This window comes from Phocoena phocoena, chromosome 6 (assembly GCF_963924675.1).
Source record: "Phocoena phocoena chromosome 6, mPhoPho1.1, whole genome shotgun sequence".
In the NCBI taxonomy this organism is placed as follows: Eukaryota; Metazoa; Chordata; class Mammalia; order Artiodactyla; family Phocoenidae; genus Phocoena; species Phocoena phocoena.
Window position 1 is genome coordinate 95,626,367 of NC_089224.1, and position 16,039 is coordinate 95,642,405.

The window sequence follows — 16,039 nt, forward strand, 5'->3', positions numbered from 1 at the left end:
CCCATTGTGGTCCCATCCAGCGCCCTGGGATGAGAACGAGTCTTGTAGTCTGCATGGTGAGTCCCACATGGCAGCCCAGGGGAGGCACCTGCCCCTCCGCTCTGAGCCAGGATCCCACCACTTCTTCTAAGGCCCATGAGTCAGGCCTCAGGGGTGGAAGTGGGTTCACCTTTTACTCCTGGCCCTCTGCACACAATCCCAGGCTGACAGCATTCCTCAGCAGCTGCAGTGGTGCATTTATTTTTAAACCTGTCACTTACTGAGCAACTACTGCATGCCAGCTCCACCCTGGGTGCCTTCCAAATGCTATCGCAGGAGATCTTTGTCACTCCCAATAGCTCTAGGTCCTGGGGCTTTCTCTCCTACACCGCGGTTCCCAAAAGCATCATCTCTTCCCTGGAAGGTGACAGTGGCCTCCGTGTTGGGCTCCCTGCCTCTATACCGCAGCCAGCAGGTGCTTCCAGAGGTGCACATGCCTTCTGGGCAGCCTGTGAGCCTTGGAGTAAAGCTGAAACTCCTCAGCCTGGTTTACAGGTGCTCAGTAATGACCAGCTGTTGATGGCGACAACAAAGACGACGATGATGATGATGGTGATGATAATGATGACGATGATGGTGATGGTGATGATGTCAGTAATAGGGTCCTGCTCCAGTCCACATGGCTGCCCACCAGAGAGAAGAACCTGCCTATACCTGGAAACTCGTTTGAAACAGACAAGGCATGTGCTCGTTCCATTCCCAGGAAGCCTGATTTATTTCTTGATACTTGTCCTCAGATAGCAAGGGCTTGGGGAGGGGTCCCGTAACCTAGAGGAATAAAGACATTGGTCATTTCCCATGGGTTTCCCTTGTAGTTGGAAACATGGCCAGTCAATGAGGGGCCTCCCTCAGCCTCTGGGCTCTGGCTTGGGGTCTGGTCAGGAGCTCCCTGTGTGAGCCTGGCCATGTCAGTGGGCTGGTCCCTTCCTCCAGAGGTGGAGACCCTCAGAGAAGTCTCCAGCCCCACGGGGTTCAGGGACCCAGGCTTCCCAGCTTGGCAAGATGGCACCCTTCTGCTTGCTCACTGGCACCCAGCTTGTGTTAGCTCCATTTGCATTAGATTTTGCATTCCCACTGTTGGATGGCAGCTCTCCATGCCCTGTTCCAGCATCCTCCCTCAAGAAAGCCCTTCCTGATCCTATAGTCTCAATGGATCCTGTTGTTAAAGATGCTCATGGAACCCAGGACTTTCTCTTCAGAGCATGTCTCTCAGTTGGTAATTATAAATGGGTAGCATGAAATAAATAATCACGGCCTGTCTCCCCCACTGTTCTCGTTGCTGCTGTGTCCCCAGTAACTTCCCTGGTGCCCAGTACCTAGTAGGCACTTAATGGGTAGTATTTGGGTGAATGAATAAGGAACCATGTCTGATTCATCTTAGTATCAGTCCCCCAAGGCCTTGCTCAGAATCACACATCTAGTCTGAACTCTATAAATACCTACCGAAAAATGGTACCAGCCACCTGGGTTCCAGTTCTTTTAACCCAGAGTCTTCTCTGGTAGCCTCCACTCCACCCCTCAAGCTTGGAACCACTCAGTCAGTGGCTTTGATTAACCATGTTCAGTTGGGAAAATAAATACAAAAGTAGAACCAAGTACCACGAGCTAGAACCATATCACTGAATGCGATCTAAGAAGCAAGGTCTAATTAGGGAATTTATAACAGGTTTAGTTCCCTGGGAATGGAATCCTCTTTTAACTTGCAAAGCTATTGTTCAGTGTTGGTACAGTCACCCTTCGTGGACGTGTTTCGTGAACACCTGGTGTGTAAAAGTGGGGACTACCTGTGCTTGAGTTGGGGCCCAGTGGTTGGATAGGAAAACAGTGTATCTGCATCGTTTGGGGGCAGGTTTGATTCGTTTGTTCTAGAGATGAAGGGCCAAGTATGTAGAGGAAGTGGCCATGGACTTGGGGTGAGAAGACATGTGTGAGCCCCGGCCATACCATTGGCCAGCTGTGTGACCTTGGGTACGTCACTTGGCCCCTTGGGTGCTTGGTGAATTTTTGGTCAAAGGGGATAAACTGCAGTGTCTTCTTCACGGGGTTATTGGAGGATTCAGGGCAGTGTAACAATCTATAAAGTGCTGGTGTTGAATATTCTCATGCACCAGAGAGACGCAATCCATTTTTCTTGGTCCAAGACTTTTGGAATCTCCCCTGATTCTTTTTTTCATACCCCACCTCCAGTTCGTCAGCAAGTCCTATTGGTTCTACCTTCCAGTCTACTCAGAACGCAGTGTTTCTCCTCAGTTCCCTCACTACCACGACCCTGGTCCCAGCCACCTTCGTCATTTTCCTGGGCTGGAAAAAGATGGATCCTTTTCCCATCCTTGCCTACGGTCTGTTCTCAACACAGCATCCAGAATGATCTTTTAAAATGGAAGTCAAATGACATTTGACTCTGCCCAAACCTTCCAGTGGCTCCCCAGAGCAAAAGCCAAAGCCCTTCAGTAGCTGTGAGGCTCTGCCCCTGACCTCTTCTCATCCTTGCCTCACTCTGCCGCAGACAAACTGGCATCTTCTTTGTGCGTTGAGCACACCAGGTACACTCCTGCCCTTGGGTCTTCCCACTGGCCATTCCTTTTTCCCTAGTCACCACATGGCCAACCCCCTCACCTTCCATTGTTTACCCAGTGACACCTACTCTGACCACCTTATTTAAAATTGCAGCCCAGCATTCTGATTATCCCCTGCCCTTCTCTATTTTTCCCCCCATAGAAATGATTACTTTCTAGCATATTATGTATCTTACTAATTTATTACTCCTAATACTACCATCTGCCCCCTCTGCATATAATCACAGTGAGGGCAGGGATATATCCCAACTGCCTAGAACAGTGTCCGGTGCATAGAAGGAGCTCAGTAAATACTTGTCAGATGAACGAATGACTTTCTTCTGACTTGAGTCATGTATCTCAATGGGACAGAAAGTTCAAGTTAAATTTGGGGGAATCCACTGGCTCTTGGAAAGGAAAGAGATATATAAATGAGGTTTGAGTTGTTTCAGACCCACCTGTCCTCCTCTCAGTAAATAGTAGGGGACATAGAATCATCTTCTGGGCAGGTCCTGGGGCTCTGGTAGGTGCTTCTCGAAGGTTCGGTGCCTCCTGCAGGCCTCCAGGTCAAGTGCACTTGGTTTCACTCACCACTGACGCTGAGCATCTTCCTGCAGGGTCAGTTATACCACTTGGAAATTTAAAACAGAATTTTTGTGTTCAAACTAACATACATACGTATATATGCAGTACACAGACATATTTTGGACTAATATGCATTTGGTACTTGTGGATATAACATTCACGTGAATTAGTAAGAAAGAAAATGAGATTTCAGAGACGTTTGAGCATGCAGAGAACGTCCCTCCTCTCCCGGTTCACGTTCCCTCTTCCCTTCCAAGGGTGGAAGGAAGCCGAGAAGCAGTGAACACTGGGGATTTGGAATTGTCCAGTAGTGGATTTGAGGCTGTCCACCCAAAGCCAAGCATAGTGTTTAACATATACTAGGCTTTCAAGAAATATCTGTTGAATGAAGAAAGGAGTGATTGATTATTTAAGATCAGTTGTTACATTTTATCCAAGTATAGTTGCCAATGCAGTTTATCGTTCATCTCAGCAACCTCTCGGTATCAGTATTTCCTGAGGAATAATAATTAACGGATTCAACCTTATTTGCTGAATATTTGTGCCAGACCCTGAGCTGGGTGCTGGAGACATCGCCACGTGTAGGATGCGGTCTTTATCCAGGGGGAGCACAGTCTGGGAGGCACAGGCCTTCCAGGAACTGTGGTCCCCATCCCATAGAGCTGGTGAAAGGCACTGGTGGTGGTGAGTTAGCAGTGTTGGGAAAACAATGAACAGGGACTAATCAGATCTGCTGGGGGGAGGGGGAATCGTTGAAGTCTCCAGAGAGGAAGCAGTGTTTGTGTTGCAGTGGGGGAGGGAAAAGGCAAGATCCTAATTATACCACCACAGGAAAAGTGCTGCCTCAAGTCCATCCTTGGCTTGACTAGCTGATGCACCATCTTGGAGATGCCCACTCCACCCTCTCAGAGCTCCAGGCCCATGAGCCCTCACATTTGCAGTGGCCCCTCGGCCTCCCTGAGCCTCTGGCTCCGCTCTCTTATCGCAGAAAGGCATTTCATTCTTCGAGATCAGGCAGCCAGGACCCAAGGAGCTGTTTTCCTCCATTGTGCAAGCATGACAAATCATTAATTTTTGATTGATTTGCTTAGAATTATGGGCGTCCCAGCATTCTTTCCGCCGCTGAACAGCTGTATAACAAATGAATATATCAGTGTGCACAAAAGATTGGCGATCTAAGAGAAGCAATTACATTGGCCACCCTCCCCCACTCTCACCCCTTCCCGGGCAATGAAGGAAGGAAATTTTTACCAGAAATTCCTCAAGTGGCTTTAAAAAAAAAAAAAAAAGCCTTTTTATAATTGAATTAAGTCTTTATCTCTTCATCTTTTGCAGCAGATTTCCAAGCACACACCAGTTCCCCATGTGCTTGCTTGGGTTCCATCCATCCAGGAAGAATCTTTAATAATGAAATTTCAACTCACAAATTAAAACCAAAATGAAAAAAGGAAAAAAAAAAAAAAAGGAGCAAATTCTACCCCTCCTTTTTGCTTTTTTTTTTTTTTTTCTGTCGCTGCTATTCCTTTAAGATTTTGGAACAGTACCAGTGCACTAAATGTGACCTCCATAACTTTTAAATTAAGAATTTATGCTGGCTTGAAATTTATGAAATATTTCAGCATGAAAGAAAGCCTTTTTCCCTCAGGAAAATTGAGCAATAAATCACAGCACTGTGGATTTACTGCCCTAGAGCCAGCGAGAGATAGGATTTTTTTTTTTTTTTGCTTCATTCTGAAAAAAAATGTAATCATATAAGACAGCTTAGCTGCTATCCTCCCACTCTCTAGAATTTTTAATTTCAGCTGTTTCTGCTTGGATTTATTTCCAATATTCCTGCTCGGCTTTTCAATTTCCTCAGTTATTAAATTTTAATTCAGTGCATTAGCATTTAAATTAAAAAAGGGTTTATTTTATCGAAATCATTGGCCAGCCCCCATCCCGTAGCACACGAATTGCCTGTTTCTGCCATTTGCACAAAATGTGAAATGCAGCTAATGTCTTACAACTTACATTTGCACAAATTTAGAAATAAAATTTCTGGGTTTGGAATAATATTTTCTTTCCAAGAAAATCCTTAATAAGAGAATGGAAAAGAACAACTTAACGTTCATTTGGGAGGGAAGAGGAGGGTCGAATGTAACTAAAAATAGCCTTGCCCAGGTCCTGAGAAGAAGCTGGTGTGTTAGGAATGGATGGGGCTGGGAGAGGAAGCAGGTGCCCTTACGGGGAGCGGGGGTGGGGTGGGGGGGGGGCTTGGATACCTTTACCCCCAGCTATGTGGAAGTGAGGAATAGGACCTCTCATGAGTCAGTTCACTTCCCCCACCATATTTCATTTACCCTTGAGGGGTTTGGTTAAGGTTGGGTCAGCTCCACATAGAGTATCAGAGATGAAAAGGAGGGGGAGATGATCGGATTGAACTCTCGTGCCTCCCGAGCCTGTTTTTACCTATGAGAACCTCAGGTCCAGGGAAAGGAAAGAGCTTGCCCAAGGTTCAAAGTGAGACCCAGACAGAGCCAGGCAGAAGCTGCATCTTTAGGAGCACATGGTCCAGTGGCAACAGCAATAGAGTTTCCATTACTTCAGTGGTTACTACACATCCCTGGCCTGTGCTTAGTAGTTTACCTACATAGCTGCATTCAGTATCATTCTGACCAGCCCTTTGGAGAAGGCCTCAGGGCTGTGGGGTCTGGTAGATGCTCATGACCTTCTGACTTGCAGCCCAGGATTCAGATCAGGCCCGGAGACAGGCTGGGAAGACTCCTGGCTCAGTCCAGGCCTGGCTCTGCCTCTTGCTCGTCTGCTGTGTGATCTTGTACAAGTCACTCTGTTTTTCTGTGCCTCGGTTTCTTGGGCCCAATTGGCATATTGCCATTTTGCAGATGAAGAAACTGAGGCCTAGAGAGTGCAGATGAACTGCCAAGGATTATATAGCTTGAAAATGGCAGACCCAGGACTTGAACTCAGACTTGTCTGACTCTAAGCCCTGTGCTCTTGAACTTTGGTTTAAATTGAGAATCAGATCAGATTACACTGGGTAAAGGTGAGTTTGTGATTTGGGATGAATTGCATGAAATTGCTGGTAGTAGACCATTTGGGCCCAGGAAAATGGCAAAGTCAACTTAATTCAAACAGTAGGGCTTGCTCTGAGATATTTGTGAGGACACAGACAAAGCCGGCCTGGCACCTTAGGGATCTCTACAATGAGAATGGGTGCCCTCAACACTGTGGCTAGGGGGGCCCGAGAGGCTGTCCCCTGTTGTTATGGTGGGTCTGGACTCAGCCAGGCCCAAAGGCTGAGATTGACAGGTGCTGTGATATTGACACATGCTCTCTTGGGCATCTCTCACTTGTGCCCATTGTCCATCTCTAGCCCCCTTCCCATATCTGCTTCTCATCTCTGCCAATAAATGGACATTTCCCACCCTGCAGGGATGAACTCCTCCCTCCAGCCATCTCATTTCCCCAGTTGTACCATCTAGGCTTCTACAAAAGGATTTGTTTGGACAGCTCTTTGAAAATTTTCAGCATTTTGTCTTTGTTTTATAAAAATGGGTGGAAAACAAAAATGCAGGTAGCTACCAGTGATAAGAAGCTCAAATGTCATAAACACAGTGAAAGGGAAAATGGATGGAGATGGTCAGATGTGCCTAAAAGAGAAACTCTTCTCCCCTACCCAGTCCCATGTTCAGTACGCTTGAACTGGTCAACTCTGTGAAATTGTGAAGGAAAAGGACCAAAAAAAAAAAAAAAAACATTAAAACAACATTAAAAGAATGTATAAAATTCTAGAAATACATGCCTGGAGTTCAGTTTGAAATTTGAAAGGCTAGAGATCATTGGGGATTTTACAGTTTTTTTAAGCTCTCTGGGATAGAATTTCCACCTCTACCACTTCTGTCTCTTCTGATATGAGCATTAGAACAACTTCTTCCCATTCGCTTTCCATACAAGTTTGAGGAATGCAAGATGTTGGAAAGAGGCTGTAATTGATCGTGTTCTTTTGCTCCCAGTGAAATGATTTGCAATCCATTTTCCGCTTTCTTGTTTCCTCCATGGAAATAATTCACTGGCATCCCATTAACTGCTCCCTCCCAGGCCTCACGTTTCTACCTCCCTGTTTGTCCTTCACCTTTCCATTTCCCTCGCGTGGGCAGTGGAGGCTGTGTGTGTTCACCCCATTTCCCGACTGTCCCTCCTGAGTGTTGGAGGGAGATAGAATATTCCAGAGCTGAGGAAGGTGGGCATTGGAGTTGACCCAGACCTGGGCTTATAGCTGTGGGATGTTGGATAAATGCCTGAAATACTTAAATGGGGATATTGTGTATGTGTGTTGGGGAACCCATCAAGAGGATTCGGTGAGAGGTGTTGAATGCCCACACACTAGCGCCGGGTGGGAAGTTAGCTCAGGGAGCGAGTCTGGGGTACCCGCAGGGGCCAGGCCGTGGGGTGGGAAGTAGGCAAGAGTGGGTGGTGGGGACTGTGGTGAACCAGGTATGTCAGCTTTAGCTGACCAGTCGTGTGGAACTACGTGTTGCTTTCAGAAGCTGAAATCTGGCTTTCTTGGGGGTGAAATGTCTTTATTTTGATATATTGACTGTTTAAATTGAAGTCTGCCATCTGGTTTTGCCAGCTTGCAGCTTCTCGAAAGCACTCATCCAAAGGTAGCTGACGCTGTTTTTATTGTAGGTCCTCCATCCTTCATCTGCAATCCTGAAATTCGAAAAGCTTGAAAACAAAAAGATGTTTTGTAACTGGTTAGGTGGCAGAACTTGACCTGAAGGGAGAAGAGGCTAGTGCCCGGTTTCGTTTAGCCCACTTAGGGCTGACTGCATAAGTTTTACTATAGAAATATCAACGTGCTTGAGTACCAGGGGCTCCCCAGACCCTGCCAGGGTTATTTCAAAATAGAGAACACATGCGCCACATTGCCTTTCTAAAATTGGAAAGATTCTGAATTTGGAAACACATGTACGCTAGAGTCTTGAACCTGCATTATTCTGTGATTACCATTATTATTAATGTTTTGACAAAGCTGGGGAATGCATCTCCAACCAGGGGTGGTGGAGAACCCAGGCGCTTTTTTCCATGTCCTTGGCCTCCTCATCGAGGTCCCCCCTGCACTGGCCTGGGAGTCAGGATCCCCGGGTATTTGTCACGCAGTCCTCATGAGACATCAGGCAGCTCCCTCCTCTCCCAGGGCCTCAGTCTCTCCATCTGGACCAAAATTTTATGATTTCTGAAAGTTCCATTTGGTCAGCCTTATCTTCCCATCACCCAGCCCCAAATAAAAGAGATTATGAAGCAGTGCTCTCTTGCCTCACCCTGCTTGCAGGGTTGGGGGACAGACTGTTTTAACATAATAGGATTTTCCCCCTCCAGTTGGTAGGAATAAATCTTCAGCTACTGTTTCACTGGAAATCCCAGCTGAAAATGAAAATGGTGCAATTCAATCTCAGATTTAGTTGGTTACTTTTCACTGAGTCCCCAGGGCTCTGTGGTTGCTGGGTTTGTGTTGGCAGTGGGTGCTCAGTTGGATTTAAAGGGCCAAGCAAATTGGGGTTGGGGGGAGGGGGGGTTGGCTGTCCTAACTCCCTCTTACCACTGGGGGCAGACTTTTAGCCTGGAAGAATGGAGTAGGGCGTTGTGGCCGGCTCACCCCATCTGAAGGCTGGTGTTTGAGTGGGAGCTTGGTAGGGTACAGTGGGTAGAATCTGTGTTTTCCTCTTGGCTGATTTCGGTGTTCTGGGTTTCTTTTGCAGGCTGACGGAGCCAGTGCAGCTGGAAGGAAAAGCACGGCCAGCAGGTATGCTCCGCCTCCCCTGCCGCCTACTGCACCCCCCCCCCCCCCCCCCCCGCCGCCCCGTCTTCTTCGCCCTGGTTTCATGACTAACAGCTACCTCTCTGTGGTCATCACTTTCCACCTGAAAGGATGAATGGTCCAGGCCAGCTCCGTTTGTTGAGAAGTATCCATACTTCCCTGGAGGATATGAGGTTGTGGGTAGCACTTTCCAGCCCCCCTGGTGCCCTCTCTGGGCACCTGTGACTGGAATCTAAGGATGACTCAGTGCTGAACTGGCCTTGGCCGCTCAAGTTGGGGGAGACTTAGGGTGAAGTGCAAGGCTGGGCAGAAGGACCTGGGCTTGAATCCCGTATCTCGGCTGCTGCCTTGTGAACTCCAGGGACGCCCATCCTAGTCTGGAATTCATCGGTACCGCTTGGGTCCTGCGCTCGTATCCTGAACCCGTCCCTCCAAAGCAGGAGGATGGCATATTCTGCTTAGCCAGACCTCACCCTTGGAGCTGGCAGGAGATGGGGGAGAGGTGGTCCCCAAAGGAGAGCTGGGCTGTCGTTACCAAAGCTGGGGGAAGGCGATGCTGGACAGGCCCACGTAGTAGACATCCACCACCGGGGGCGCAGGCAGGGACTTAACTTGGTGTAAATGTTAGTGTTCCTGCTGCAGTTCGTTTGGTAGAGCAGAGCTGCAGTGGCCAGATGACCTTTATTTAGGGCATTGGAGGCAAGAAGAAGGCAGGGGACAGACTAGAGAGACGGCTCCCCAGGCCACACCCTCAAAATCTAGAACAGGCTCTGGGGTTACCTACTGGAGCTGGGTGTACCAAGCAGAGGCGTTTGCCCGTTAGCACATGGAACACTAGTTCTTCAAATGTTAAGAGATTTTTATGGAAAAAAAGGGGTTCTATGGCCAAATAAATTTGAAGGATGGTGAGTTAAACAAAGTCAACAGATTTCTTTGCTGTGGAACTTCTCCAAGCATTTCATGTGCTGGTGCGTTGGCTTGATAGCATCCGAGAGAGAGAGAGAGAGAGAGAAATGACATGTTTCTAAAACGTACTTAACTACGGAACGCTTTTATTGAGGTTTATCCCATGGAGCCAGTGTTCTGTGCAACGTGCTTTGGGAAACCAAGAGCGCAGAAGAGTAAGGTGTTCAGCCCTGTGTTTCAGGGAGATCACTCTGGTCCCCGTTTGCAGGAGATACCAGGCTGGAGGTCAGTGTGTCCCACCCAAGCCATCATGGCCTGGCTTCCACCCACCTCCCCAGTCTCCTCGTATGTCTCCCCCTTGCTCAGTCTGTTTTAGCTACCCTGACCTTCTCTTATTTATCCAACACTGTAAACCAGGGGTCGCCCATTTTTACCTAGAAAGGGTCAGATGGAAAGTATTATACACTTCACAGGCCATAGGTCTCTGTGGCAGCTTCTCAACTCTGCCAGTGTAATTCGAAAGCAGCCATAGATAATACGTAAATACACAAGTGGTCGTAGTTTGCCAACCCCTGGCCTGAGAGCCTTTGCAGCTGCTGTTCCTTTGCCTGGGATGTTCTTTTCCCTGATCTTCCCATGATTCGTGCCCTTTGGTCCTTCAGGTCTCAATTCCATCCTCCCCTCTGAGAAGCCTTTTCTGACCCCCTCTGACCCTGCCTGTGTCCCTCGTGGCCAGTTTATGCTCTTCAACTATTCCACGTATTTGTGTACTTTTCTCTGCCTCTTGACTGCCAGCTCCAGAGGCGGAGGCCACGTCTGTCCTGTTCACTGCTGTGGGCTGGCCTCCAGCCGGTGCTCAGTGAGTGCTTATGGGATAGGTACTTACGGGATAGTGAGATGGGAGAAGATGCATGATGTAGGAGTCAGGAGTGTGGGCTGGAATGGAGGGCTGCACGGCTGGGCTTGGGCCTGGGAAACTGGACAGTGACTCACGTGGCCAGCAGCTGCCCAGATCCTTTGTGTTTCTCTCCTGGGCCCCTGGTAGTGGAATCTTGTGTAAGAACAGTGTATGAGGTTATGGCCTGCAGGGCAGTGGGAGTCCCTAGACTGGCAGTGCCTGGAAGAGTTCTCTGGATCTGAATATCAGGACTGGAAGGGGCCTTGGGCTTTGTCAGGTTCCCCTCCCCGCTCCCAACCCCCTTCATTGTACACATGGTGAAGAAAGGCCCTGCTCAGGGTCATGTGCTGAGTGAGTGGCAGTGTCAGGCCTTGACCCTGCCTAAGCCAGTGCTTTCTCTACACGGTGATGCTGTACTCAAGTGAGGGTCTAGCCAGCCTCCCCTACTGCCCTCTCGTGTTCGTTGAGCACCTGCTAGGTTAGGCCCAGTGCTCTGTGCTGTGGACTCAGGTGGATTAGATGCTAATTTATTCATCCGGCAGATATTTGAGCATCTGCTGTGTGGCAGGCACTGTTCAAAGTGCTGGGTCTGCAGCAGTGAATGGAGACCGATTTCCCTTCACTCCTCATAACTTGTATGTGGATGTGGTCCTTGCCCTCACTCTCTAAGGCATGAATCTCTCCCATACCGGCATCTCTGCCTCGTGATCAGAGGACAGCAGGCGGGTTTCCCCACAGTGCTCATAGGTGCCTGAAGCTCTGTTTTGAATCTTATCAGCCCAAGGCTGTAGTGAGAGGGAGAAGAGTGCTGCGATAGATTAGAGATGCTTGCCCCGGTCAGGGGAGGCGGGAGGTGGTATGTGTGCCATCTATTTGCTCTCCCTGTTTAACCTAGGTTTGCATATACTCAGTGATGGAGCCCCATGTTATTACCACAGTGCCAGAATATACACCAGGAAGGGCCAGCCCAGACCTCAGTGTGTGACTTGAGATGTAAAGAAAACATTTCCAATAATAATAATAACAACTACCATTTAGTCAGGCTCTGAGCTAAGTGATTTACATTTATTAATTGACGTAATCTTTATCACAGCTCTGTGAAGGATGCGCTTATGATTCCCACTTTACTGCTCAGGAAGCTGAGGCCCAGAGAGGGATACAGGCATCAGGCTGCCCAGTTGGAAGTGAGCACCACAGCCAGGATGCCTGCCCAGGTCTGACTCCTCTGATGCAGGTGCCTCACCGCTGTGCCCTCCTGCTTCCCCGTAGGAAGTGATCAGTTTACAGAGGTTAGAGGAGCCTGTTAGGAGACCAGGGCTGGGCCATAGGCTGGGGGCTCGTCCAAAAGGCAGGGCCTCCAAAGGAGCTCACGAGTGAGTTTATACTGATTCTGTCCTTAAACCTAACAGAGCATCTTTGAAGGACCAAAGCAGCATTATTGTGGAGTGACCCAGCATTCAGCGTGAGAAGTAAGTTCTGCATTCCAAACGTCTCTGGACATTTGTCCAGAGACCATTAACATGGTCCTTAGCTGACGCCACTGGTGAATTTGACCCAGGCCTTGGGTTAGACTGGCCAGGTGGGGTTTAGAGTCGTAGATACTTGATGGAACATAAGACTCATGCAGTTCCTGTTTCAGATGGGGAGACAAAGACCCGAGGCTCCCTGAAGTCAGTTAGGCTGGATGATGGCCCTGGTCGGGACTGACCTTGAAGGACCTGCGACCCTCTGACCTCCGCTCCCTGCTCCCAGCTGTGCCGCGCATGCTGTGTTATCACACCAGGGTCTGCTTTCGTCCCCGCTCCTTCCTTTTGGCCCACAACACCTAATTTTGTTCCTTCTCCAGAGGGCCTCTGGCTAAACCCCAAAACCAACAGCATGGCCTGCTAAGGAATGAGTGTCAAATTGAGGGGGACAAGGAGAGGTGGTGTTTCTGATCTTAGGAAACAACTAACTGTGGTTTGGTTTACTTCCCTGTAACCCAGCACTTGAGGTTAATGCTAACCTAGTGTGCAGGTTACAGATCACGTAGCACAACTGCAGCCAAACGTCACTTATTTTAAGAAGCGTGGAGGCTGTGGGGCCTTAACTGTGGAAAATTCTAAAGGAAACGCAGTTTTCATAATCAAGTCAATGTAGCTACAGGCTTGCTGTAATGAAGAAGTATGCCCTTTTTTTTTGTCAGTTGAAGGTTTTCAGAGCTGGAAGGACTCTGTAGATAATCTGGTCCAACCCTTTCATCTGGAGATAAGACAGCCAGGGAGAGAAGAAGCCGAGGGACTCACTTGTTCACCAGGTGTACCAGTTGCCCTAACAAGTGATCAGGATCTTCTAGACAGGGACATTGGGGTGGGGGAGAAGGTGATAAGACCAAGTCTCATTCATTCATTCCACAAACACTTACTGAGTGCCTACTAAGTGCTAGGGTCTGACCTAGGTTCTGGAAATACAGTGGTGAGCAAAACAGAAATCCCTGGTCTTGTGGAGCTGATGTTCTAGTGGGAGTGGAGGAGACATAATAAATACTGAAAACACATCGTATGGCATTTGGTAAAAAGTGCTGTAGGGGGAAAGCAGGGAGGGGGGTTGGGAGAGTCAGAAGGAGTATTGCATCAGCAAGAAGGTGACATTTGAACAAGGATTTGAAGGAAATGAGGGACTGAGCCAAGCAGTCATTTGGGGGAAGTGCATTCCAGGCCGAGGGAACAATAGGTGCAAAGGCCCTGGGGCAGGAGCGTTCCTGGAGCAACCGCAAGGAGGCCGCAAGGAGGCCGATGTGGCTGCATATGGCCTTGGAGACTTTTGTCAGGACTTTGGCTTTTACCCTGTGTGAGATGGGGAGCCACTGGGGATTTTGAGCAGAGGAGTGACATCATATGCTTTGGTTTTAAAAGGATCATTCTGGTTGCCAGGAGGAGAATAAACTGCAGGGGGGCAAGATGTTATAAGACATATTGCCAAGGGTTCAGGACAGGCAGGACCTTAGAAGATAGGCTTGGAAGGGAGTTTCCAAAAGGCCCTTTTTTTCAGGCTTGAGGAATCCATTTCAGCAAAGCATTGTGTAAGTCCTGCATCCAAAATGCACAGCCTCCTGCTTGGTCCTGGGAGAGCCCCAGAGTGGAGCAGCATGGTCTCTGTGGCTCCCACTCTCCATGCCTGGTCTGCTGGGCATCTAACTCACCCTCTCTCCGAACCCAGACTACCGGGGTTCAGATCCTGGCACCATCTGCTTCCTGGTTGTGTGACCTTAGGCTAGTTACCTGACCTCAGTTTCCTCATCTGTAAAATGGAGATTATATTCATACCTCCCTCATAGTGGTGTTGGTGAGGATTAAGTGCAGTAATAATGATATGTCTACCCTTAGCACAATGCCTGGCCTATAGTAGGTGCTCAATAAATGCTTGCTTTTATCACCACCATCACCACGATGCTGAATTCCGTTCCTAGGAGGAGGGAACAGTGGGTGGCAATTGATTTCTTTTTTTTTTTTTTCTTTGTTGGAGAGGAAAGATTGCTTTATTCAGGAGGCCAGCAACCTGGGGAGAAGATGGACTCGTATCCAAGAACCAACTCCCAAGATTCTGCTTGACCATGAAAGTTTTTAAAGGGAAAAAGGGGAAGTTAATAGCAGTTAGTCATTTGCGGAGGGGGTCAGAGTCTTCTGTCTTCCACTGTGTGCAGATTTTCTTCTGATTGGTTGGTGGTGAGGTAACAGGGTGTTGCTCCAGGCATCATACTGAGCCTGAAGTTACCAACCTCCACCTGGATGGGGGCCTTAGTTCCTGCAGAATTCAAAGATATTGTTATGTATACTCCTTGAGGAAAAACCAGAACCTGCTTTATTATTGCACTGTTGTTTCTTGACTACTCTTCCTTTGTTTCTGCATTCCCTCCCTTACCTGACAAGCAGCTGTTTGAATCTGCCCTTTGGTACTCAGGGAAGGTCTAGGAGGCTGAAGCTTCTTTCCTACAAACAAGAAATGGGGGACACAGAAAGGACTTCTACTGAGGAGGGTCCCCCAGGGTCCTGCTCAGTTTCACATAGTGTCAGCAAAGTTCTATTGCCACCTAGCATTCACCTCTAGGAGCCAAAAAATAAGTGGCTAGGTTTAAGATGCCCATGAGGTTCCTTCTCCAGCAATGTAATATACCTGGCCCTTTTGAAACCGTGCACCTCAGATTGGGACTTGAGCCCATGCGGCTGGGACTCAAACCCAGCCAAAACCCACTGTCTTCCAACTGAGATCACACGCCTGGTTTCAGGACTTAATGAAGCTCAGGTTCTTGATGTCTCATCACTGAAAGAATTCAGTGAGAGACAGTGATCGGTAAGAAGTGGATTTATTTAGAGAGAAACACTCCACAGAGTGTGGGCCATCTCAGGAGGTGAGAAAGGCACCAGGGTATCGGGTTGTCAGTTTTTATAGGGGTGGGTCATTTCATAGGCTAATGAGTGGGAGGAGTATTCCAGCTATTTTAGGAAGGGGCGGGATTTCCAGGAGTTGGGCCACCGCCCACTTTTTGATCCTTATGGTCGGCCTTGGACCTGTCATGGCGCCTGTGGGTGTGTCATTCAGCTTGCTGATGTGTTACAGTGAGCATATACTGAGCCTCAAGGTCTGGTGGAAGTCAACTTGTCCGATTTGTCTGCCATGTTGGACCCATTTGGTTCTAATCAGTTTATGTCATGTCCTCAGGCTATGTCATTTTTTCAGAGGTTGTGCCCTGCCCCCTTCCCCTCCTGTTTCATTACCCCCTCAGAGATTTTACTCCCATATTCTTATGGGAATCAGAAGTAAAACAGGAGGGAAGGAGGTCTCAAAAACAAATACAGATCACTTACAGGCAAAGAAACTCATACTATCTGTTATTATAAGCAGCATTTCAAGAAAACTTCGGAGGGAGAAACCAAATCCAGCCTAGTTTTAGGCCATTCCTAACAAAATCCATTTACCCAACTAATGGTCATGCGTAACTCTTTTCAGTTTTTTTATTCTTCACACCTTTGTTTACTAAGGTAAACAAACAGAAGTATTATGCTTAAGGCTGATGTCTCTGTTAATCAAACCAACAAGCTTAAGCCACCTTCAATACCAGATATCAGTTTAGTACTGAATATTTTCCAGATGCCATGAACCTGAAATTCATTCTGGCCAGATTATTTTCTATTTCTGAGTATTTATATAAGCGCTTAATTTTTAAAAAGCCAATTAAGTAGAGCTCTTTTACGAATT

At 48.0% G+C, this 16,039-nt stretch overlaps 1 protein-coding gene across 1 annotated transcript in view; it reads left to right on the top strand.

The window, feature by feature from the left end:
- ZNF618 (zinc finger protein 618) overlaps positions 1-16,039 on the top strand; it is a 354,057-nt gene that overhangs the window by 262,421 nt on the left and 75,597 nt on the right. The window contains exon 5 of the mRNA XM_065879940.1: positions 8,942-8,985. Within this exon, the coding sequence (XP_065736012.1) occupies positions 8,942-8,985 (44 nt within the window). The remainder of the gene's footprint in view (positions 1-8,941; positions 8,986-16,039) is intronic.